Source organism: Nannobrachium achirus (assembly GCF_963921795.1).
Source record: "Nannobrachium achirus genome assembly, chromosome: 9".
Lineage (NCBI taxonomy): Eukaryota > Metazoa > Chordata > Actinopteri > Myctophiformes > Myctophidae > Nannobrachium > Nannobrachium achirus.
Window position 1 is genome coordinate 53,797,772 of NC_137818.1, and position 26,876 is coordinate 53,824,647.

The window sequence follows — 26,876 nt, forward strand, 5'->3', positions numbered from 1 at the left end:
GTCTGTGAACTAATGGCATTTCACTTTTGGGTCATGTATAGGGATGGGACGATAATCGTTATTATCGTGATAAAAAAAATCAAACCTCGGTTCGAAGTGGAGCGGTGAATTTGAGCAGCTGTACCCTATGTGAGTGAGTGAGTGAGTGAGTGAGTGAGTGAGTAAACTGTGCCTGTGAGTGAGTGGTGAGTGTGCCCGGCCTGCACAAAACAGCGCCCCTCCTTTAACTAGTGTGTTGTGTGTGGCCACTCAAGGTATTGCCAGGCTACGGACACGGCCAGCCACCCAGCCACCCAGCCACCCACCCACCCACGGACATACCCACGGACATACCTGTCTATTGGGAGCGCTTTCACCGCTCCAAAAAAGAAAAAAGGAAACCGAAAGTGATTAAGTCTGTGGCTTTCAGAAATATTAAAACAACAAAATATACTGTGTATCGTCGTTGTCGGGTGAAAACCTTGTATGTCCAACAACGTTTTGTATTTATCATTTAAAAATGAACGAAACTTGTGAAAATAGCAGATCTACAAGCACACAACGCCTCGCATTTGCTATTTTCACTACTTTTGTGTGACAGTCTTGTATGATGAAGTAGGGCTTTAATGTTGAAAAAACACATTTGAAACTTGGAGATTACAAGGTTTCTGCCCGACAGTGACGATATATATTACTAGTAAGAAGCCCTAAGGGCGAGAAGCATGGTCGCGATCTCCATATGGGCATAAAATCTCCATATATGGGCATAAAAGGGACAAGGACGGAATTAATTTGCAAGTGTAGGCGATCTACATGCTCACAACGCCTCGCAACATTGAACTAATGTTCTACGCCAATCAGAACACCTGTGTTGGTACCTGTGTTGGTCCTCAACATGGCTGGTGTAGGACTACAAATGCAACTCATGAATATGGAGCGTGACATGAGGCAGAGGTTTTGATACTAACTGCTCCCTACGGTCGCAAACAAGAGTTCTCCCCCCCATTTCCTGAAAAATAACCGTTTTGGACATACAAGGTTTCCACCAGACAGTGAGGGTTACGTGTTATTGAGTCAGTATATAACCCCACGATGCTCTTCAAGAGAAGGTATTTAATGTTTGTCGCCTACGCACCTGCTTTTAAGCACATCTGGGTGTGCGGAAGTTCTTTTTCACTAGTCGCTGTCTGGTAGAAACCTCCTATCTCCATATCTTTGTGTTCTATTGTAAGATAATGGTCAACGCCCTACTTGATCATACTACATCGTCATACAAAAGCATCAATAGTAGCAGATCCGCAATATCGAAATGTTTTGATACTTTATAGCATTTGAACGCTGAAAAGCAGTGGTTCTCAAAGTGGATTCCAGGGACTTCCTTTATGGGGGTCTACATTGACCCATAGAAGTCTATAACTCTGACAGTGTACAAATGGAACCAAATGAACCCTAACGGGTTCATTTGGTTCCATTTGTACACTGTCAGAGTTAAAGGGAGACCTTGAAATTTGAAAGTTTGAGAAAAGCCCTCCTAAAGTGATTCTTTCTTCTTCTTCCACTCGCTCCTCATTCCCAAATCTGTCGTTTGAAGTCCCAGACGACGAGAAGAGAAGGGAGAGAAAGAAAGAGAAGAAAAAAGAGGACCAGAGGAAGCAATCATTTTAGGGTCCATGCCTAGTAATTAGGACGACATCAGCGCCTCCCTTTCGGAGCGAGACGTGCGCGTCCGTGATTGGTGTCCCCAAAAAAAAAGAAAGAAAAAAAAACGGCATCCATCTGGGAACTATTCTCTCCTCTCTTGTTTCCTGTGGCCCGGGTGTCATTAGATAGAAAATACCTCTGACAAGGGGGCAGTTAGTCTCCTCACGCTCCCCCCCGCATCTCTCCCTTCTCTCTAAGGAGTGATTAGTCTCTGGACCCGAGTCATGTCAACAAGCGGGGAACCCCACGGATCAGAGGGCCTTTGCTGTGTAACAGTACCGGCGGGGAGGGAGGGGGGAGGAGGGAAGGGACGTAACTAAGTACGTTAACTCAAGTGCTGTAGTCAAATACAAAGTTTGAGGTACTTTTACTTTGCGATTTGCAATCTAGGCTTAGCAGACTTAATCCAGAGCGAATTACAGTAAGCAAGGTAGAGACATTTAATACAGTACTGTACATCAAATGCATGTATTACTTAACTTTACTTGAGTATTTCAGTTTTTCGGTATTCTTTATACTTCTACACAACCACATCTCATAGAGGCAAATATATTGTTCACTCCAATTATTACTTTGTAGATTTAGATTATTCTTACAAAACCACTTAAGTCTAGGGTATTAAAAAGGTCTAGAAGCTCACACCACATCGCATTGTGAAATTGGAAATTATTTTGGAATATACAGAACTTCAACTTGCAATACATCGTTTCTGCATTGTGGCATTATTGCGTCCGAAGGTCGCAGTATACCATGACAAATCTGTCAGTCAGTCAGTCAGTACACATTTTTACAGTCTATGGTTCTATGGGTTTGTCGCTCTGAACTCACGCTCTAATGTCACTGTGATGTAGGGGAACCACTCTTAACTCTCCCCACGCTTTGAACGTTAACGTTCGCCCCATTTTTTACAGAACCTCGATGCCAATACGGCGCTCGTTCGCTCGTTCGTCTGATGACTGTAAGCTGATGAGGGGTCGCGCGGCCGTGTATTGTAAACACATTTTCCGCGGTGATGGTGTAAAAAATCCATTATGCGTTACATCAACGGAGAACAATTCACTTCCTTGTTGATTTCCTCTGGCTGTAAGGCTCTGTGGCCAGTGACTGGTCTTCTTCTTCTTCAACACATAACAGGCAAATTCACATTCATTCTCGCATGACGCCGCCCTCTGCTGCCTGGCAGACCAAAGTGCACTATTGCACAATAAAAAAAAATAAAAAAAATAAATGTCTGTCTATCTACTATAACGTCGCAAAGGTAAGCCGCTTTTTGATGGCACCAGACCCAATAAATAAATAAATAATCTGGCAGTAGGAGAGTTAACAGAATGGGTTTGCCGCTCTGACATCACGCTCTGGCTTGATGTCCCTTTTATGCCCATATATTTTATGCCCATATATAGTCAACAATGTGATGTCAGAACATGCCCATATATGGCATTCCCAGATCACACTTGCAAATGAATTATGTCCTTGTCTGTTTTATGCCCATATACAGTATGGAGATCCCTGTCCGATGTCATCAATCTCAAGGGCATATCTGGGAATGCCCATATTTGGTAATGCCCATATATGGGCGTGTTCTGACATCACATTGTTGACTATCATGCAGGAATCTCCATATATGGGTAACTGGTCCGATATACGTATATCACTGGCCAGATTGTCAAGAATTGACGCGACCTCGCCCGTTAGGACGAGATCACATGTCGCCCTGAGGCATCTTACTAGTTACTTCTTCCACTACTGTGTACGGACAACGTGATTGGAGATAACGTCGTCTTTGGTGGAAATAAATAAGGCAAAGTTTGCAGGAGAGAACCGTAGAAGAAGCAGTATTTAAAAGGCCTCCACTTGGCGTGTAGACCTATATATCTATAGGCCTGAATATATCTATTAATAAATAGGTGCGCTTCTGTAGCGCTGCTTGCAGCCGTGCTCTCTCTACCCGCTTACATAGAGTATGTACGTTGCAGGTGGGAGACTTGCAAAGAGGTACTATAGCAGGCAGAGATGATCGCTCACTCCCAGCCCCATTCTCTCTTTCTCTCCGCCAGCCTCCCTCCCTCCCTCCCTCCCTCCTCCCTGCGTCTGCCTCTGACATCCCTGTTCTCCTTTTCTCCGTGGCCCTGTTAATGTTCCGGCTGTTTCTCACACTCTGCATCTTCAAGGATCCTTCCTCTCTCTCTCTCTCCCCTCCTCAACTTTTTCAACCTGTCCATCTCCCCTCTCTCTCTCTCTCTCTCTCTCTCTGTCTCCTAGTGGTTAACCTCCCCACTTCCCTCTCTCAACCTCTAAAACCCCTCCCCACGGGGGGCCGCCATGTGCCCCTCTTTCATCTCTCGCTCACTGTCTTCCTCTTCCCCCCCGAGTCCCACCACCACCACCCCCTCATTCTCTGATATCATGACTGAAAAAGGAGAAAAAAAAAGATTTCCTTTTCCTCTCCATCTCAGTCCAGGGTCATTTTGTATTCCCTGCTCCTGCAATCAGGGCCATGCAGGAGGAGGAGGAATTCAACAGCCCCCCCCCCCCAACACACACACACACACACACACACACTACAGAGAGCCACCACACACACACCCCCCTTCCCCTCTTCCCCTCTCTGCACCCCGCCCCTTTTCCATACCGCTAGCCGGAGCAGCAGCCTGGCAAGGCATTGAAGGCAAGAGAGCCCGGGACTCTTCTACCCTGGCTGCCACGGGGCGTGCCGACGAGAGAGAGAGAGAGAGAGAGAGAGAGAGAGAGAGAGAGAGAGAGAAAGAGAGAGAGAGAGAGAGAGAGAGAGGAAAAAAAGGGAGACTTCCATTTGTCTGTCCTTTAGAGCTCCACTTTAATGCAGCAGTGACTGGAGTCAGTGTGTGTGCGTGTGTGCGTGCGTGTGTGAGTCCCTCTCCACTCCACTGGGAGCTGCTTGCCTCAAGGCTGCCACAGAGCCATGGGAGCGATTGTTGCTGGAAGCGCAGCACAGCAGCAGCGAACGCCCCGAGAGCTACGACGGACACGGACGCTACTATACGCTGCTGCTGCTGCTGCTGCTGCTGGGAGCCTCTGCCTCTGTGCGTCTCGGTCTCTTCTGCTGAAGGAGCCTACGGGCAGGCGCTCATGGCTGCTGGGGAGGACCGAGTGCTAGTGTTTGTAATGTAATAATGTCCCAGACAGTCTGACTGACTGTGAGTGACTGACTGAGTGACGGATTGACTGACTGCCGGCCAGCATGTGGTGTTTGCAGTGCAACTCCGAGAAGACCCAGTCTCTGCTCGAACTGGAGCTGGACGAGGAGGATGGTAAGAGTATAGTGGACTGTGTGTGTGCGTGTACGTGCGTGTGTGCGTGCATGTGTGCGTGTTTATACGCGCGTGTGCGTGCGTGCGTTTTGTCATTGGATAAGGTGACACATAGGGCTTTTGAAGATCACCAGACGAGTGTTTGATGAATGGTAGAGGCAGGCAGAGTTGAGTTTCTCCTGTATTGTGTGACATACTGAGGGGATGTCGGCATTCATTCCACATTGAATGTAATAATATGACTTAATGGTGCAAAGTAATTGTCCCGAGAGGGTCCGACGGGTGGAATTGAAAACCGCGCCGTCTTGGCTTTATTTCTAAAGTTGACTCACCTACTATGGAAAACAGATCATCCTCTAGCAGGTCACTGTGCGTCTCGCCGCACTGCTGAATGAAAATAGCAGATCTACAAGCTCACAATGCGTCGCTCCCGCGACGCATTGTGAGCTTGTAGATCGGCTATTTTCGTCCAGCGCGCGACACCGTCGCACGACGAAGTATAAAAACCTGTCTTAAAGTCATTCTCCACTGTACGACTCACTCACTGACTGTACAGACACCATCTGTGTGTTGGATTGACCCCAGCGTCCCACCTCTCTCTCTCTGCCTTGAAGGGCGTGTTGTGTCTGTGCAGCACTCCGGCTGTGACGGTGACGGTGCTGGTGGTGGTGGTGGTGTGGTCAGGGGCGTCACAAGGGCGGGGAAAGTGGGACTGAGTTACTAGGGCCCAAGGTGGAGGGGCCTTCATTTTTTTATTCTTTAGCCATTAAAAAATAGCAGACCTACAAGCTCATAGATCTGCTGTTTTTGAAAAGTCATGAAAATGTGTGCAAATCTTTGAATGTATGTGTTTTTTAAGCAAACTTTTGTAACTCAAATGTTGATTCTGATGGGGTCCCCGGAACAAAATATTTTGAGATGAGGGTCCTTGGCCAAATACATATCATTTTGTGGGTCCTTCACATGAAAAAGTTTGAGCACCACTGACATAGAAACAGGTTTTTCAAAGACTTTTTCACGATTTAAACACAAAAAATCTCTGTGGAAATGTCAGTGCCGCACTGTGAGCTTGTATACCTGCTATTTTTCAATAGCTAAAAAGCACAAAACAATGCGTAATAAAGCGTTCCCAGTCTAAATGGGTTAAACCCCCTCCTCGCCCCTATGAAGAACATTCATGGGGGGGCCCGCAGTGAATCCTTGTACCCGGGGCCCAGAATTTGGTGCGACACCCCATGGTGGTGGGCTTCGTCCTAATGGCTGGGCCTTCAAGGGCAGGTGCAGAATTATCTGCTAGCGTGATTAAATTATTAACAACCAGGGAACATGACAGTCGGGTCGATTCTCGTTTGGCTTCGTCGCGGCCGTGTGGGGAAGGTGACCGAAACAGACAGGAGCGTAATTACTATCTGAAAGATATTTCCTCTAGGTATTTGGGTTGAGTTGACGATGGCGGGCGCATGGCGACGTAATGACTGTTTAATGCAATACGCATCACCACGCCGTGAAGGCTCGTTCATTGATCAAGTCAAAATTCCTCGGCAACGAATTAGCGTCAAGTAAGCCGTGACCGACTGGAGCTTTCCGTCCAAAACTCAAAGCAATTACACCTTCTCATTATGCTCTGCTCTGTCATTTGCAGACGTACTGTACTGTAGCAGTCCCTAACAGAAGTTTGAGGCTTTTTTTGACTCGACAGATGGAAGTTATTCGACTGTCTGCGAAGATTAATGATGTTTAGTTTGTTGGTGTCGAAGTCATACGGTGTAACATTAACACAGTATGGTTGTCTTTAAGCTATTTAGAGCGGGGTACGCATTATTGCGTATTATTGTTTTTATGCTTTAACTATTGAAAAATAGTAGATGTACAAGCTCACAGCGCGGCACCGAGTGCCGCGCTGAAGCTTGTAGATCTGTTATTTTTTTTAAATCATGAAAATTTGAATTTTGACCCGATTTTGACCCTCAGGTTTGAATCTAGTGTTTTTTGAAAAACGTATGTTTCTATGTCAGTGGTGCTCAAACCTTTTCATGTGAAGGACCCCCAAAATGATATGTATTTGGCCACTGACCCCCTATCTAAAAATATTTAGTTCCAGGGACCACCCAGAAGCAACATTTGAGTTATAAAACAACTTTTTCAAAAATAGCAGATCTACAAGCTCGCAGCGCAGCACTCGATGCCGCGCTGTGAGCTTGTATATCTGCTATTTCTTTAATAGCTTAAGTAATTAAGGCCTCTCCACCTTGGGCCCTAGTAACTCAGTCCCACTTTTCCCCCCCTTGTGACGCCCCTGATGCCGGGGCCCCCGGTGAGCTTGTATATCTGCTATTTTTCAATACTTAAAGCATTCAATAATTCTAGGCCTAAATGGATTTAAAGGTGCAGAATAGATGGATATAGTGTCTTGCTCTCCTTTTGTTAGTAACCACTCTAACTACTGCAATGGACGAGGGAGCAAATCACACTTTGCGTGACCATACAGACGCATTCTTAGCTTGAAGATCATTTTCCCTGTCTGCAAGTGAAGTGACGCATCCGGGCGCAGATGGAGTATAAATTGAGTTTCAGACATTTACAACCAGACATTTCAGGAGTGTGGAGTCCTGTCTAGGACCCTGTGTAGACTGTATGCTGTATACAGTCAAACCGTCTGCTGGAAAAGAATCTCTTGAGCAAATGCTTCTGCCAACTGGCCAGGCACAGCTTGCAAAGCTGAGTCACTATGTAAAGTTCAACCTGGGCCTGTGCTTTCAATAATAAAAAACACCACATTAGTATGGATCACGATGCAAAACGTAGTAGTCATCGCTGTGCATGGTGCGTGTTTATAGACCAGGGGTCTTCGACGTTTTCAGTCCAAGGACCCCTTAGTTGAGAGAGAGATGAAGCAGGGACCCCCCACAATCTTATCATGGATTCCATATAGTTTCATCTTTTGACAGCATGATCATCAGTGTATTTTGGATTCATGTCAATGTGGGTTTTCAGATATTTAACCACTTGAACCGTCAATACTTAATAAACTTGACTTTTCACTGTATTTAGTCTGCTCTTTTCCCCCTCCAAAGCTCTTTGCCAAAAATAGCCGATCTACAAGCTCACAAGTTATGAGCTTGTAGATCGGCTATTTTTGGCTAAAGTGCTCAGAATATGGATGCTAGGGTTCAAGTGGTTAATATAAAAAAGGGGGAAAAACCGAGTTTCTATCACACAAAGATTTGGAGGACCCCCTGTAGTAACTCTGAGGACCCCCTAGGGGTCCCGGACCCCCTGTTGAAGACCCCTATGGACAGTTTTAAAAAAATGACTTTTTAACCACTTTAACCCTATTATTAACCAGGTCAATACTCGGTCCCCTTCCCCTTTTTCCCTCTACACCAGGGGTCTTCAACGTTTTTCAGGCCAAGGACCCCCTAGCTGAGAGAGTTGAAGGAGGGACCCCCCCCCCCCCCCACACACACACACACACACACACACACTACATCTCGTATAAAATTGCTTTGCAGATTTAACTTTTTCATAGATTTCACAGGTAGCTTCATGTTCTTGTTTGACAGCACTGTCATCAATGCTGTTTAGTAAACTTGACCTTTGGTTCTGTTAGAGATGTGCCGATTGATCGGTGAGTGATCGCGATCGGCCGATAATGTCTCTATCGGCTTTGAACGCTATATCGGCTTTGCCGATCTACAAGCTAGATCAGCTATTTTCACAATATTTATCTGTGGGACTGAATGTAACCTCAGCTTCAACTTCTACAAGTTGAACTGGATATAAAAAGGACCTCAGCCTGCAATCTCAATGTTTTGTAAGAAGAATCATTATATATATAAATGCTGCTACTGTAACGCAATAAATAGAAGAATTTATGGAGCTGACGCTGTGATCGGGAATATCGGTATCGGCAGATACTGATTCCAGTTGATCGGTATCGGCCCCAAAATCGGAGCATCTCTAGGTTCTGTACTTGACTTGGTTTGCTCTTTTTTCCCTCTGCACCAGATCTACAAGCTCACAACGCAAGGTGTAGATCTGCTGTTTTGGGCTAATGTTTCCCCCTGGTCACTGTGTGGTCTCCTCCTCCACTCTGACCCCCAGAGGAGGCATTAATTCCTTCACATGTGTGTGGTGTTGTGTGGGACCTGCGCTCTGCCTCTGTATTTATGAGCAGTCTCAGAGGAGACAGAACACATCTGCCACGATGAGGGGGTCACGTGTGTATATGTGTGTGTGTGTGTGTGTGTGTGTGTGTGTGTGTGTGTGTGTGTGTGTGTGTGTGTGTGTGTGTGTGTGTGTGTGTGTGTGTGTGTGTGTGTGTGTGTGTGTGTGTGTGTGTGTGTGTGTGTGTGTGTGTGTGTGTGTGTGGTGCGTGCAGGGGTGTCACACCAGATTCTGGGCCCTGGGTACTTTAATTATTGAAAAATCGCAGATATACAAGCTGTGCCGCGCTGTGAGCTTGTAGATCTGCTATTCTTGAAAAATCGTGAAAATGCTTGCAAGTCTTTGAATAAGGTACTTTGAAAAACATATGTCAGTTGGTGCTCAAACCTTTTCTTGTCAAGGACCCCCCAAAATGATATGTATTTGGCCACGGACCCCCATCTCAAAATATTTAGTCTCCCCCCCCCCCAATATTCAAAGATTTGCACACATTTTCACAACTTTTTCCAAAAATAGCAGATCTACGAGCTCGCAGTGCGGCACTCAGTGCCACGCTGTGAGCTTGTATATCTGCTATTTTTGGGCTCAGTCCCACTTCCCTCCCCCCACCCCCTTTGTGACGCCCCTGAGTGTGTGCGCTGTGCTGCGGTGGGCTTGCGTCGTTCGGGGGGTGTGTGAGAAGTGGGGGTACGGCCCGTGGCAGTTTGATTGATAAGGTCAGCTCGTTGCTGAAAGACGCGGTTTAGAAATGTTTACCGCGCGGCTCGCTGAGACTGGCTTCCAGAGTTCATCCTGCAATGAATGAATGACTGATTCTGTTCTTGTTCTGCTTTCTTTCTTTCTTTCTTTCTGTTCCTTTGAAAAGGGGGGCAAAGAAAAAAGAAAAGAAAAAAAGATGACGCGCAAAACTCAAAGCACAATTCTTGAAGTCGAGCCAGGGCCCTTTTATATAGATGATGAGAAAAACATGCGTGTATAAGTGTGTGTGTGTGTGTGTGTGTGCGCGTGCGTGCGTGCGTGCGTGTGTGTGTGTGTGTGTGCGTGCGTGCGTGTGTGTGCGCTGCTGCAGTGCAGACCCCAGTTTCTCAAAGCGTCGGTTTCCGGGGACCCCCAGGGGGGCCCAAATGGACCCTTATGGGTCTGTAAAACTCTGAGAGTGCACAAGTGTTGGTTTCCATTTGTACACTCTCAGAGTTAAATAAACGCAGAGGATTTTCAAGTGTAGATCGGCGTCCCAGAGATAGAAAAAAGAGAACATTAAATGGGGGTCCGTGGCCTACTGGGGGTCCTTGAAATTAAAGCGATTGAGAAGCACGGCCGTCGTCGTAAAACCTCTCTTCGGTGCGTTTACTTGGGAGGTACTTAGTATTTCTCAAAGTGGATTCCAGGGACTCTGTGGGTTCCTTTAGGGGGTCTAAATGGACCCATACAAGTCTGTAACTCTGACAGTGTACACATGGAACCAAATGAACCCTAACGGGTCCATTTGGTTCCATTTGTACACTGTCAGAGTTAAGGGGAGAACTTGAAATTTGTAAGTTTGAGAAACACTGGTCTCTGCCTCTCTCTCTCTCCCTCTCTCTCTCCCTGCCTGGCTATGGCCTGCACTTCATTAGCAGCCCCTTCTATTCCCAGAACTCCTGTAGATGTGACTCCTCTTTTCCGGGATATGGAGGAATGTTTCTTTCTCCCCCAGGTCCAGCTGATGGAATGGGGGTTGAGGCCCGGGCTGAGGGGGGTGGGGGGCCCTCCTGGACCTTCTGGACGGTGTTGAGAAGAAGGGGGGGCTAGGAGGGGAGGGGGAGGAGGAGGACCCCCAAAAAAACCAGCCCACCCCGCTAGAACTTCTGGCTGGAAATCACTGCCAGCTGAACTGGTTCCTCTTATCCATCCGTGGATCAGAAGTACAGCAGGGCTCCCTCCCGCTTGGATGAAGGGGGAGGAGGGGGAGGGGGTAGAGGACAACCAGATTTGAGTATCTGTACACATCACATAAGTGTTTGTTGTTTCGGAAACTCGGTATGACTCACTACGTTTTCACGAACAGACGTTGTGCTTTTCTACTCTGTTACTACATTTCCGCTGGGGACCCACAAATACAAGAGTACATGATGAACTCCTTAAACCAGGGGTCTTCAACGTTTTCAGGCCGAGGACCCCTTAGTTGAGAAAGAGATGAAGCAGGGACCCCACAACCTATTCATAGATTCCATATAGTTTCATCGTTTGACAGCACAATCGTCAGTGTATTTTGGGTTCATGTCAATTTGTGTTTAACCACTTGAACCGTCAATACTTCATAAACTTGACCTTTCACTCTGTACTTAGTCTGCTCTTTTCCCCCTCCACACCAAACCTCTTTGCCGCATAATATATATAATTTTTGGCTAAAGTTCTCAGAATATGGACGCTATAGGGTTCAAGTTGTTAATATAAAAAAGGAGAAAAAAACTTTCGAGATTTGGAGGACCCCCTGTAGTAACTCTGAGGACCCCCTAGGTGTCTCGGACCCCCTGTTGAAGACCCCTGTGATAGATAATAAAGTAATTGTTTGGGTGAACCACTGTACTCCTTTAAGCTCTGTTTAAAATAATATTGGAAATGGCACATCTAGAAGCTGCGATGCATTGTTTTTAATTGATTGATTGATTGATTGATTGAATACTTTATCAGTCAGAAATGTAAACAGCATGAGGTACAGTCAGACATTCATGCTAAAAGGATAACACAAAAAAGTCCTGGGGACTTGTTTCCATTGTGGGATCGGGTATTTTCACTGTTTTTGAACTTTTTGGGGGTGAAATGCCCACCATTTACTTTTTAGTATAATAACTCAAGTACACATTCGACTGAGCAACTTTCACTGGTAGCTATTCCACCAGCAGTATACTGTATACATGACTCAAGTACCGCCGGCTGAGAACTTTGTCCACCATTGGCTGATACGTATGTGGCCTCCCTTTGTTATTGTTTACATTGCTGTGTTTACAGAGGGATTGTGGGAGTTGCTAATGGTAGGAAATGACCCCGGATAAACAGTTAATATTTCATGGCTTTTCTGCTTCAGGCCCATATATGTATTTGATGGATGTAAACAGGGCGCAGAGGGCGGTGTCCTATTTTATACTCTGTTGTGTCTCGTGGCAGAAATAGCCGGATATAGTTTCCCTTTTATTTTTTATTTTTTAGGTTGTTGGTGGTTAAGAGCTGATGGGAGGATCAGTAATGTAATGTGTTTTTTTAGAAGAAGACCCTGTTTGTCAAACCCATCACTTCGTGCTTTGCCATGCGCTTGTAGATCTGCATTTTTTTTAAGTTATACAAATTTGTGCAAAATAATCTTTGAATATATATATATATTTCACAACTCAAATCTTTGCTTCTGGGAGTCCTTGGAACAACATATTTTGAGATGGAGGTCGACTCTTAATTTTTCCAAATAGATTATAATCTTGGCGGTCCTTGTTTGAGCCCCGCTGATAAAGCAACATACTCTACGTCAGGGGTCTTCAACGTTGTCCGGCTGAGGACCCCTTAGTTGAGAAAGAGATGAAGCAGGGACCCCCACGACTTTTTTTTTTTAAGATTTGTTTTTGAGCTTTTTATGCCTTTATTTGATAGGATAGTAGACTGACAGGAAATGGGGAGAGAGATGGGGAATGACATTTGGCAAAGGTCGTCCGGATCGGGAATCGCACCGGCGACGCCAGCAGGCATCACAGCCTAGTATGTGGTATGCGCCTTGACCACCAGGCCACCGGCTAAAGTTCTCTGAATATGGGAATATGGGTTCAAGTGGTTCAAAAAGGAGAAAAAAAGTTTCTATCACACAAAGATTTGGAGGACCCCCTGTCGTAACCCTGAAGACCCCTTAGGGATCCCGGACCCCCTGTTGAAGACCCTTGCTGTACGTTCTTCAGAAAACTGTTTTAGGATTTAGAATACAGTTTGTAGAATCGACATCATGGTCTTAATGGTTTATAACGGGCTGTCCGCCTGTTCTGGGCTGTCCATTTCAAGCACCGCAACCGTGACCACAACTATTACGCTAAATATATCGTTTTTTTAAAGAGCTTTCTGACTCTGGTGGACGCACAGCGGAGTCCACATCACCACAACTATACGGACGACATCAGTGTGGATGCTCGCGTAATTACAGTCGCATAGTTATCCTCCATTATATATCTTCAAACATCTGCTGCTCTGTAAAAGTCACGTTCTCTCTCTCCCTTTTCCCCGCCGACATGATCAGCTGACCTGACGGGATGCAGGGGTGTCGCACCAAATTCTGGGCCCTGGGCACAAGCGTTCACTCACATTTTGTGCTTTAACTATTGAAAAATAGCAGATATACAAGCTCACAGCGTGGCACCGAGTGCCGCGCTGTGAGCTTGTAGATCTGCCATTTTTGAAAAATCATGAAAATTTGTGCAGAGTCTGAATATTTCAAATCCTTCTAAGGTTTTTTGAAAAAACCTATGTTTCTATGTCAGTGGTGCTCAAATATTTTCATTTGAAAGACCCCCAAAATGATTTGTATTTGGCCATAGACCCCCATCTCAAAATATTTAGTTCCAGGGACCCCCTAGAAACAAAATGTGTGTGTGTGTGTGTGTGTGTGTATGTGTGTGTGTGTGTGTGTGTGTGTGTGTGAGAGAACAACAGCGCCCCTCCCTTAACATGTGTGGTCAGAAAAGGTACTGCAGCCTTGAGGCTACATACAGACACGGACGGACGGACGGACGGACGGCCGGACGGCCGGACACACACACGGCCACGTATAGGAGACGGTGTGACCACCGCTCAAAAATAGCAGATCTACAAGCTCGCAGCGTGGCACTCGGTGCCGCGCTGTGAGCTTGTATATCTGCTATTTTTCAATAACTAAAGTATAAAATAATTAAGGCCCCTCCACCTTGGGCCCAAGTAACTCAGTCCCACTTTTCCCCCCCTTGTGACGCCCCTGCCTAACGGGATGACCTCAGAAAAGGACGGTTTCCCCTCTCTCTCTCTCTCTCTCTCTCCCCCCCCCCCCCCCCCCCCCCCCCGCCTGACAACAATGGGCTCAACTTCTTTGAAAAGCATAATTGTGCTGAATCCTCGAAAAAAACACTGTAACGTCTGTCCCTCCATTTTGTTTCCTCCCGCGTCATTGTCCCTCATTTACCCACAAACAGAGTGTAAGAAATGCAGCAGCAGCAAACAGGACAACAAGGACTCTTAATTTTGCCAATAGATAATGAATAAGGACCACACAATGATAATAATTGGCTGTGTGCTTCGCTGTTCACTCCATACACTTATCGTCGTTGTCAGGTGGAAACCTCGTATCTCCAAGTTTCAAATGTGTATGTTCTTTCGCAAAGTAAAGCACTGCTTCATCATACAAGGCCGTCGCACAAAAGCAGTGAAAACAGCAGATCTACAAGCACACAACGCCTCGCGCCGCGAGGCGTTGTGTCCTTGTAGATCGGCTGTTTTCACTAGTTTAGATCATTTTAAAAATGAAAAATGCAAAACGAACGGTTTTGGACATACAAGGTGTCCACCCGACAACGACGTTATGCTTATTTTACGTCTATTTTCACTACTGTGTGTGAGAGACACTCTTGTATGACGAAGCATTAATGTACAAAGAAACATGGCAACGATGTACAATATGTTGGCTCGGCTGAGAGAAAAAAGTGTGAAAAGGAACAAAATGGAGGGATATACATGGGGGGGGGGGCACGTGCAGCTGCCCCCCCCCTCCCCCCCCCCCCATGAGGAAAAGAAGGTCACTTCCTGTCCCCAGTGTTTTTGTAGGTGATGGGAAGGGGGAGGGGGACGCAATCCCCAGAGGACCTGTAGCTGTAGTGGCTATAAAAAGCAGTTTGTAATCCTGTTCTCAGACTTAAGAACTAATTTCACACATAATTAATGCTGACATCACACTCTGGCTTCACTGTGATGTCACACTAACAGAATCCCCTTTTATGCCCATATATGGGGTTCCCTGACGTCATCAATATTAAACCCATATCTAACAAGACTTCATATGGGAATGCCCATATATGGAGGCCACATCGGCCACATACCACGCTAACAGAATATGGCCAAGATAGATGGCCAAGACAGCCCATATCTGTGTGGCTGGTTCTACAGACAGGGATCTCCTTGTATGGGCATAAAAGAGTATGATGTCAGATGTCATCATAGGACTTTCACATAACGAATAACTGAGTAAGCATGTTTGGGCTCTCACAGCATATCTCCATATATGGGTACCAGGGGTCTCCATATATGGGTAACTGGTCCGATATATACATCACTGGCCAGATGGCAAATAATTATTTAATGTTATTATGATTATTATTATTATTGTTGTTGTACAGCAAATTCAAATTCATCTTGGTTATTAATTTTAAAGATACAGCCCGTAAGTGTTATATCCTTTGTCTCCCTCTGTCGATAGAGAGAGGTAATCACAACGATGTCCTGAGTACATCAAAATATTGTGCCTTAACTTAGTTATGACCAATCCGGTGCACCGCCTTGCATCAAATAACTTTATTGACATTGTCAACCAGTTGGAGATGGCATCTGTTCTCAGACTCTGTGACTTCATTCTAAAGGTTAATTTATAGACTCTCTTTGGCGTGACATTGTTGCTTGCCAACCAGAGCTGACCTTGGCTTCAAGCTAACAAGATGTCACATCTATTGTGCCTTGCAGTATAAACTGAGCTCCATGGGTGGGACTCTGGCTGTGTGTCACAGTGTGCATTGTCAGGCTGGTTGGGAGATGAGAGATTCATCGCATCGATGGGAACACAGGATGTATATCTTTGCCGTCGGGCAGAAACCTCATACCTCCACATTTTAAACAACCCAAAAAAATAGCAGATACACAAGCTCGAAGTGTGCTATATTTTGCTATTTTTTAATTTGAATCCTAAAAGGAACAGTTTTGAACTTATGAGGTTTCCACCTGACAGAGACATTGAAGTTTCATTTCAGCCGTGTTTTGAGCTTGTAGATCGTCTACTTTTGCTTCCTCGGTGCTAATCTCTCATACGTAGCTTTTGTCTTTGTCCCGCGTCTGTACGCCCAGGGTCACATTGTCCCGTGAAGGTTCGCGTTCACTTAATGAAATTAACTCAAAAGTAGCACCACTCACTTCACACTGGGTGTGATTTGTATTTATTTATTTATTTACAAATCAAACCCTGGATTTCTACACAAAGAGGACAATTCTTTCAACATAAGATGCTGCATTCAAGTTCAGGAGAGTTTGGACAAGGCAATTCTCTTGAATGCTGCTTTCAGGTATGGCATGGAAAGAGGGCATTTGTGTTTCTTTCACCACAGTAAAAACTGCATTTGTGCATTTCGTGGTCTGGAGAGGGCACTTTTTTACAGACGAATAAAAGGGCAGGGGCTCAAGCCCCCTTTGATGTCCATGTGTGCACGTGCCTGCTGGTCCGTATGACAACAGAACACACAGTGTCTCTCTCCCTCCGTGCAGCTCCCAGAGGGAGTCAGGTAGCGTTCATTTACTGTCAAGGTATTCTGTGTTCTTGTAACCTTAGCTGAACCCGGCGGAGTCTCCACTCCGCCACAGCAGGGGGTTGGGGTTGACTTAATGTGATTCACTTAAACTTAAACCCCACCTACTGTATGCACTGGAGTCACCAAGGGGTTCCAGCATGCAATAAGGTCAAACTAAAACGGTCCTTTGTCCATCAGTCGACTTTAAGGCTTAATCAGGGGTTTGGCCAGGGGTAGGCTAGGCGGTGGACATTGCTCTTGTCTGTATTATCCTGTCTTTGTTCCATTGTGTCAATTGTTTGTATATATGTTGTCGCATACATGGCTGCTGTGTCGCAAGACAGATTTCAGTGTGAACTGACAATAAAGAACTATATCATATCATATATCATATCCTATATCATATCATATCATATCATATCATATCATATCATATCATATCATATCATACAGGAAGAGTGAACACCAACTTCTCGTCTATGTCCAAAATGATTGGATATACAGGTTTTGTTGAAATCTGTAACAATTGTAGAAATATTGGGCATTAAATGTCAAATGTTCAAGCTAAAGCACTATACAGTACTTTGGCTTTTTGAAAATAGCAGATCTACAAACTTTTGAGCTTTTAGATTTGCTATTTAAATCAAAAGATTTGTTTTATACATTTTGAAACCTGAAATGGGACTATTTTGATGCCAACATTTTTGTAAATTTTGAATTCCAGACTTTTACTTATGGTTGTATTGATTTTTTACTCAAGTAAAAGAATGTGGGTTCTTCCTCAAGCGTTGCCGTTCCCTTTCCCTTGCCGTACCTACAGTATCATTTAGCATGCCGGTGCTTAGGCAGCTTTAGACTGCAGGTGTATACATACTGTGTTGGTTTCTCAAGTGTATGGGTGTACAGTATGCACGGTATATGGAACTGTTTAGCTGCTACTCTGATTAGCATCACAACAGTGTTTGTATCTGCAGTGTGTACATGGTTACTCCCGTCAGCATACTGAAACAACAGTGTCCTGAATCCACAGGCCCTTTTCTCTGTGTCACACTCATAATTATAGTATATTGTCGCAGAATCTCCACATTTCAGATTCGGGCAGAATCTCCACATTTCAACGCTTTGTATGTACATTAATCATACTGTATGTACGGTGCATTGTCGTCTCTGCACTCTGTGACAATTTATCTTGATATTTAGTGATAGGAGCTCGGGCTTTCTCCACTTATTCACATTATGGACTTGTAATGCGGTCTGGATAAGAGTGGCTGTTAAATCCCTGGATTGTAAATTGTAATTGTACATTAATCACACTGTAGAATCCTTCGACATGCTTCGTGAAGATGCAGGGTGCATCTAATAGCTCCTACTTCTAAAACATATATACAGTGTCTGCATATAATTTATTTATGTCTGTATGTGTACATTTGTATGTGCATCTGTTTGTAAATGGTAAATGGTGCACTTATGTTGTAGTGCCTTTTTCCAAAGCACTTTACAAAGAGGCATTACATTCTCCCATCCACACACATACATTCACACGCCAACGCCATGCAAGGCAGCCACCGCCCTGTTCATCAGGAGCTAGGGGGGTTAAGCCCGTATCAGAGTCGGGTGTAGTGCCGTGTAGTCTTTTTGAGTCATAAAACTACAACGTTAACGCTCAAAAAGACTACACGGCACTACACCGCGGTGGATAGCCTTCCACCGCGGACCCGACTCTGATACGGGCTTTAGTGGTTCAGTGTCTTGCTCAAGGACACTTCTACACTAACAAGGGGGAACCAGGAATCAAACCGGGAACCTTTACGATTCCCAAGCGGTCGCTTTTCCTCCTGAAGCCACTGCTGCTCCGCATTAAGTGGGTGCAGATATCGTCCTCTGTCCTGCACTGGGGTCAATTCACCTTTCATTTGCCGAGCTGCATATCCGGTACCACTTAAAGAGATAATTGGGAAAGGGTACTTATAATATACGTACTAGATACTGATACAGTTTTTTTTCACTCTCTATAAATATATCAAAAAATAGCAGATCTACAAGCTTGTAGATCTGCTATTTTTTGGCAAATGTTCCGCCCCAGGATAATGGATTGTGATTATCGTGATACTATCGTAAATCGCGATTTCTTTTGTCACAATAATCGTGATATAAAATTTTCATATCGTCCCATCCCTACTTGCAACCACCATGGGGATAATGGTTGCAAGTAGTTGCATGTTGCAAGGAGCATTGGTGTGTGGACTGGCCTTTAGTTTACAAAGACCCATGTTTGTGTGCAGTCTTAGTTTGTATCAGAGTCTGTGTGCGTGGGATGTGTTTAAATGGTACGTAGGTGTGTGATTGTATATAGTTTGCTTCTGTGTTATATTACGTTTTAAATTACTACACAGAGACAGAGATAACAGAGGGTGGGACAGCACAGCTACAGGTCTGAGAGTCTGTTTTAGTTGTACACTCTCTCTGAGTTATGAATGGATCATTTAAAACGGTGGATTTGACTGTGTATCGATGACTAGCCAATAGATTGTAGTACTACACCTGGTCAAAGAAATGCTTTACCACCCCTTAACCCTCTGCCCTAACCTGGAACCTAATCCTTACTCATCAGAATCACTCTATTTGTCAATTTCCCTGTACTTACAATACATAAAGAATATGAAATACTGTTCTCCCTCTCAGTCACTTGCAGTGCAACATACAGTACAACAACAAACCATCTAGAATGCATCATAAAAAGACAATCTAAAACACAACATAGACAAACATTAAAGACAGGGTGCCGTGATGTATTGACACATCTATACCTACATTTTAAAACTGCAGCCAGCGGTTTTTGTCAGTTTGTGTGTGTGTGATCACTCAGACACGACCAAATGCAGCACTCCAATTGGCTAGGACTGATCACGTGGCACACGGAGTTCTAAACCGGAAGTGCGTCCGGCGATCAAATAGGTCCGACCGGAAACGATTTTTTATTTTTTTATTTTTTTAAACTTTTTTTTTTTTTTTTTTTTTAACTTTTTTTTTTTTTTTTTTTTTTACTAGATGGGAGCGGCCCGAAGGGCCGTGACCCTCTAGTACTGTACAAAACAGAAGTACAAAACTATGGCACCACCTCTTTAAAGAAAAATCAAACCTCGGTTCGAAGTGGAGCGGTGAATCTGAGCAGCTATACCCTGTGTGTGTTGCTAAATGCCTAAACTGTAAACTGTAAACTGTGCCTGTGAGTGAGTGGTGAGTGTGCCTGGCCTGCACAAAACAGCGCCCCTCCTTTAACTAGTGTGTTGTGTGTGGCCACTCAAGGTATTGCCAGGCTACGGACACGGCCAGCCAGCCAGCCACCCAGCCAGGGACATACCCACGGACATACCTGTCTATTGGGAGCGCTTTCACCGCTCCAAAAACAATATGTACGTGCAATTCATCTGAGAGTCACTACCACGGTGCAATCCTTCATAACTGCATTTGCATAGAGTGCATACGTATATAATATGCCATGGTCCAATCCTTCATCATATGCATTTGCATAATTTCAAAAGTGCAGTTACATCATGTCCAGTCAAGTCCAGTTTAGGTTGAACCCGAACCAGCAATATTATAATTAATCTCCCGGGCTTGCATGTCCGCTTTGCATTCATTTCTAGCTGTGGCTGTTGAGAGTGTCTAGTTTGACTCGGAGAGTGTTCAAAGAAAAGAAAAAAAAAGTACTCTCCCTTACAGCTCTCTCCAGAGTTACAGGAACACTCGGGGTTACAGCATGTACAGTAGGTTGTCTGTTGAATGTTGATTTCAGACTCTGCAATTAAGGAAGTGGTTTGTGTACAGTGGATTGGGTGTGTCCGCTCGCTATTCAAACACAGCATAATTCTTTTCACCCCGGCCGGCCGGCAGGCAGTGAAAAGTGAAAGCGCTGCACTATGACAGACATGCAGCATGCAGCCTCACGCCTTCAGAGTTGAATGGATTGAGCCATATTTTTTCGGCCAACTTCTGAGAGCTCGTTCCCCGGTTGTGTTTACTGGCATTCTGCAGCAAACTGGACTTTGGATCGCCCACGTGCTTCCCTTCTTCAAACATGATGTAACCGTTGTGTTGGTCATTACTGATTGGCCTCTTTTGAAGTGGCGTACAGTATAGACTTTGGTTCCCTCGGAGAAAGAGCACCTCGGTGCCCTCTGGACTCCTGACAGAAATATGGTTGACAAGTTATGGAGGAAGAGTTGGCATTTCTTAGAGAACAGGAGGTGGTCGTTGCGCGCGAAGCAGCGGCCGTTTAGCACGGCAGAATGTACGAGTGAGTGAGTATGGCCTTTTCAGTTTGTTGAATGGTTTTCTACAGCTCTGTTGACTCTTGTCAAATACATCGCCTCTTCTCAGTGTGTGAGATCATCAGGCTCCCAGTCAAATCTTCCAAAGTATTCGTTCAATTTATAGACATGTCTGATGTGCCGTTTCCACTAGCCTATAAATACAGCGGGCAGAATGTATTATATATGTCGTAATTGTAATGATTGGAGACCCTCTTGACTCCTTTTAATCAAACTGATGACTGCAACATGTATTTGAGAAGCAGTGGAATCAGCAGTTTCAATGAAAAAGGCTGCCTTGGCAAGCTCATAGTGTATGACTCGCCACAGGCTACGTATAGCTCTGTGTCAGGTCCATTTACAATGTTCAGAACCACAGATAATGCGGTTGTGTTTCGTCGCAATAATTGCACAAAATGAGCCCAGTTTCCAGGTAACAGTTTCCCCATAGAGCGCATGTGTTCTGGGCGTTCACTGTGCTTGTCTTGAGTCATGGCATATTACGCACTCATCCGCTCATGTGACCAGGGTTGTCACACCAAATTCTGGGCCTTGGGTACAAGGATTCACTCACATTTTGTGCTTTAACTATAGAAAAATAGCAGATATACAAGCTCACAGCGCTGTGAGCTTGTATATCTGCTATTTTTCTTAAATCGTGAAAATGTGTGCTTCTGCAATCTTAGAAATCCCTCTAAGGTTTTTTGAAAAACCTATGTTTCTATGTCAGTGGTGCTCAAACTTTTTCATGTGAAGGACCCCCAAAATTTGGCCACGGACCCCCATCTCAAAATATTTAGTTCCAAGGAGGACCCCCCCCAGAAGCAAAATTTTAGTTACAAATGTTCGCTTATAAAAATACATATATTCAAAGATTTGCACACATTTTCACGACATTTCAAAAATAGCAGATCTACAAGCTTGCAGCGTGGCACTCGGTGCCGCGCTGTGAGCTTGTATATCTGCTATTCTTCAATAGCTAAAGTATAAAATAATTCCAGGCCCCTCCACCTTGGGCCCTGGTAACTCAGTCCCACTTTCCCCCCCCTTGTGACGCCCCTGCATGTGACAGAGTTACAAAAGGATTTGACTGTGCAGAGGTTGTGAGAGTCTACAAATGGTAACAAATGGACCCGCTCTCACAGAGTCAAATTAACGACATTTGGCACCCGGGTGCACAGCCTAAGAAGGAACACAGACAGTGGAACATTCCCTTGACGAATGATGTCTGAATCACCTCGTACTTTGTCAGCGTTGGCGACCCATCGTTCATTTTTAGTCATTCCGTGTGTGGGTGATTAAAAATAAGCATAACGTTGTTGTCGGGTGGAAACCTCGTATCTCTAAGTTTCAAGTGTGTACGTTCTTTCGCAAAGCAAAGCCCTGCATCATCATACAAGGCCGTCACACAAAGGTAGTGAAAACAGCAGATCTACAAGCACACAACGCCTCGCACCGCGAGGCGTTGTGTGCTTGTAGATCGGCTGTTTTCACTAGTTTAAATCATTTTTAAAACGATAAATGCAAAACGAACGGTTTTGGACATACAAGGTTTTCACCGGACAACGACGTTAATTTTCCTCTCTCTCTCTCTCTCTCTCTCTGTGCAGTGTGGAGGGGGATGGACGGCCCAATGAGAGCGGCCCTTCCCTGGACGGCGGAGCCGGCTACGGCCGCGGCCCGGTGACTCACGGCTCGGCCATCAGCCCCGACCGCTTCGACGGCCCGCTGTACGGCCACGGCGTCCAGCCCGGGCCCCAGAGGCCCCGCAGGGCCAAGCTGCAGCACTCGCAGTCCATCCTCCGCAAGCAGGCCGAGGAGGAGGCCATCAAGAGGTCCCGCTCGCTCTCGGAGAGCTACGAGCTCTCTGCCGACCTCCAGGATAAACAGGTGCGGGGCGGGAGCTGTCTGTCGTGCACAACGCATACACACACGCACGCACGCACGCACGCACACACACACACGCGCGCGCTTCCTCAGCGTTCGTTTAAAACCCATTTAGGCATAGAATTGTTGAATGCTATTGACAAATAGCAGATCTACAAGCTCGTAACTTGGAAGTTACAAGTGAATCAATTAACACTGATACTGTAATAGTGATAATAGTGATAATACTGTACATTTATTTGCGTTGTTCGTTTCCAAACAGGGCTTTACACAGAACACCAGTTAAAATAGCAGCGAGATTACCATAATAAAGACCGTTACAACAGCAGAGTCAAATCAGTGGCTAATGATGCAAGACGACGCAAGAATACTCTGCAAGAACACTCAGCAGGAGAAAAGTCGTTTTCAGAATTGATTTAAAACATGACATGATGATTTTCGCTAGACTTAGGTCCTCTGGCAGGGCCTTGCAAAGCCTCGGAGGGCCTGGACAGCAAAATCGGTGATGAGGTGAGGGGACCAGAGCCTCTGTCAGGTGGAAGCCTCATTAGTACAAAAGAAAATGTTACTTTTCAGGATTCAACTTAAAAAAAATGGCAAAAGTTGCAGATCTACAAGCGCTTTGTGTGATCAAGTAGGGTATTCATTTACGAGAAAAACACAAAAAGTTTAAATATGGAGATAGAGGTTTATGCCCGACAGCAAGTGTATCTGAAATGTAACCGAGAGACTAGTCCTTGCAGGGATTTAAAAGTTATCTGTAAAATCTTTAAAATATATTATGAAACCAGAGGAGACAGATGGGTGTGATATGGTCATGTTTCTTAGAATATGTCAGCAGCTGAATTCTGTACCAGTTGGTGCTGGGGATATATAATATCTAGGGATTTTTTACTGTGTACATAACACTCTCTGACATCTCTGGCTGTTTCTAGCGGCGTTCCATCATTCTTCCAGTCTGTTCATATTACGCAGACAGATGCTTTGTTGCTGCGTTTCATCGGAAAACAAAGGTTATGCCACACATTAAACAAAAAGTTGAAAACAATATATCTCTGTATTTCTCTGGTTGAGTTAACTGCTCCCCTCTTCTCCCTATTAGAGTTCTCAACGGGCCGCAAACTTCTAGTTAGCATACACTTTAGGCCCGGCCCGGCTCTAAAACGTTGGGTCGGATTCAGGCAGAATTTCAGAACTTTATCACAGAGTAAAAGTAAAAGGCCGGTCAGCAGGGCCGTTCCGGAGAAATGCGGGGCCCTGTGGGGAAGTCTCTCTCTCTCTCTCTCTCTCTCTCTCTCTCTCTCTCTCTCTCTCTCTCTCTCTCTCTCTCTCAACTCTCTCATAAGTAAGTAACGGAAGGGAAGGGAACGCTGAATGAGTTGTAGGATCCTGTACGTGTCTCAAGACTAGATACATTAAATCCCATAGCCCGAAGGGACAGTCAGCCGTTTCACTGGTTGTTGCTGGTTGTCAGGGAGATATCACAGCCAATCGGTTGACAGGCTCTGTCTCCGTCCTGCAGATTGCGGTGTTTGTGTGAAGATTTAATATGAAAACAAAACTAAATCAATTAACCAAGCCTAGCGCGGGGCCCTTGCAGGTGCGGGGCCCTGAGCGACCGCACCGTCCGCTCTACCCTTCGCTCGGCCCTGCCGGTCAGGACCATCTTCATTGTAGATAAATACACAGAAAGAACAAATTGTTATTCTTATTATCATTTAAAAAAAGGATTATAATGAAGATCTTTTTGCCCGAGGCCTGGCTCAGCCTGGCTAATTAGCATACACTTTAGGCCCAGCCCGAAAACATCAGGTCGGGTCGAGTACGGTCGAGTTCGTGCAAAATTTGAAAACCCAAATCCTGACGCAGTCCCTTCTTTTGGAGAGCAGTTGATTCTTCAGCTGCAGTGAGACATTATAAATATATATTCTATATTATTAATGCCGATGGAACAAAACGTATAGATCATAATTTACGAGGATAACAACACTCGTGTTCAACTCAACAAGCCCCAAACCAGGAAAGACCAGGAAATATTTCAGTGGTGTCAGTTCAGAAAAAGCTAAGGTATGGCGACACGACTGGTGTCTTGCGTGCCATACCTTAGCTTGGGAATATACCATTTTGTCAAGATGGGGAGAATACAAGAGTGGAGAATATAATTATAATACCTTGTTAAAGTGACCATTTTGTTACATTTTGCATTTGTAGTTATTTTACTGTAATTTAACAACATAATAACCAGCACAGATAGACAAAGAGACATTCATGGATTTATATTTAAAAGTAACTTTTATTGCCCCCCCCTGGACCCAGGTTATGGCAGCTGCATACCCCTGCCATACCCAATTGACGCCACTGAAATATTTAGAGTGGACTAAACCTCCAATTAACGAACGTTCTCTTTTCTCCAGGTGGAAATGCTGGAGCGCAAATATGGCGGACGCTTCATAACCCGGCATGCGGCGCGCACCATCCAGACGGCCTTCCGCCAGTACCAGATGAACAAGAACTTTGAGCGGCTCCGGAGCTCCATGTCGGAGAACCGCATGTCGCGGCGCATCGTGCTGTCCAACATGAGGATGCAGCTGTCCTTCGAGGGCCCCGAGAAGGTCCACAGCTCCTACTTCGAGGGGAGGCAGGTGTCCATGACGGAGGACGGCTCGCCGCTGGCCCTGGTCCAGTCCGACTGCGGCGACATGGAGGGCCACCCGCAGGCCAACATGGCCCCGCACCCGTCCTCCCAGGTACCTACCTACCTACCTACCTACCTACCTACCTACCTACCTACCTACCTACCTACCTACCTACTACCTACCTACCTACCTACCTACCTACCTACCTACCTACCTACCTACTACCTACCTACCTACCTACCTACCTACCTACCTACCTACCTACCTACTACCTACCTACCTACCTACCTACCTACCTACCTACCTACCACCTACCTACTACCTACCTACCTACCTACCTACCTACCTACCTACCTACCTACCTACCTACCTACCTACTACCTACCTACCTACCTACCTACCTACCTACCTACCTACCTACCTACCTACCTACCTACCTACCACCTACCTACTACCTACCTACCTACCTACCTACCTACCTACCTACCTACCTACCTACCTACCTACCTACCTACCTCTACCTACCTACCTACCTACCTACCTACCTACCTACCTACCTACCTAGTACCTACTACCTACCTACCTACCTACCTACCTACCTACCTACCTACCTACCTACCTACCTACCTACCTACCTACCTACCTACTACCTACCTACCTACCTACCTACCTACCTAGTACCTACTACCTACCTACCTACCTACCTACCTACCTACCTACCTACTACCTACCTACCTACCTACCTACTACCTACTACCTACCTACCTACCTACCTACCTACCTACCTACCTACCTACCTACTACCTACCTACCTACCTACCTACCTACCTACCTAGTACCTACTACCTACCTACCTACCTACCTACCTACCTACCTACCTACCTACTACCTACCTACCTACCTACCTACCTACCTACCTACCTACCTACCTAGTACCTACTACCTACCTACCTACCTACCTACCTACTACCTACCTACCTACCTACCTAGTACCTACTACCTACCTACCTACCTACCTACCTACCTACCTACTACCTACCTACCTACCTACCTACCTACCTACCTACCTACTACTACCTACCTACCTACCTACCTACTACCTACCTACCTACCTACCTACCTACCTACCTACCTACCTACCTACCTACCTACCTACCTACCTACCTACCTACCTACCTACCTACCACCTACCTACCTACCTACCTACCTACCTACCTACCTACCTACCTACCTACCTACCTACCTACCACCTACCTACCTACCTACCTACCTACCTACCTACCTACCTACTACCTACCTACCTACCTACCTACCTACCTACTACCTACCTACCTACCACCTACCTACCTACCTACCTACCTACCTACCTACTACCTA

At 45.4% G+C, this 26,876-nt stretch overlaps 1 protein-coding gene across 7 annotated transcripts in view; it reads left to right on the forward strand.

Moving 5' to 3' along the window:
- The window catches only part of LOC308291106 (IQ motif and SEC7 domain-containing protein 1-like), a 343,395-nt gene that overhangs the window by 278,414 nt on the left and 38,105 nt on the right, over positions 1–26,876 (forward strand). For 5 of the 7 annotated variants that reach the window (XM_080733034.1, XM_080733035.1, XM_080733039.1 and 2 more), the window contains 2 exons: positions 22,587–22,866; positions 25,278–25,610. In XM_080733034.1, the coding sequence (XP_080589160.1) occupies positions 22,587–22,866; positions 25,278–25,610 (613 nt within the window). Of the gene's footprint in view, positions 1–20,832; positions 20,968–22,586; positions 22,867–25,277; positions 25,611–26,876 lie in introns of those variants that run through there. The other 2 variants (XM_080733037.1, XM_080733038.1) reach the window with 2 other exon arrangements.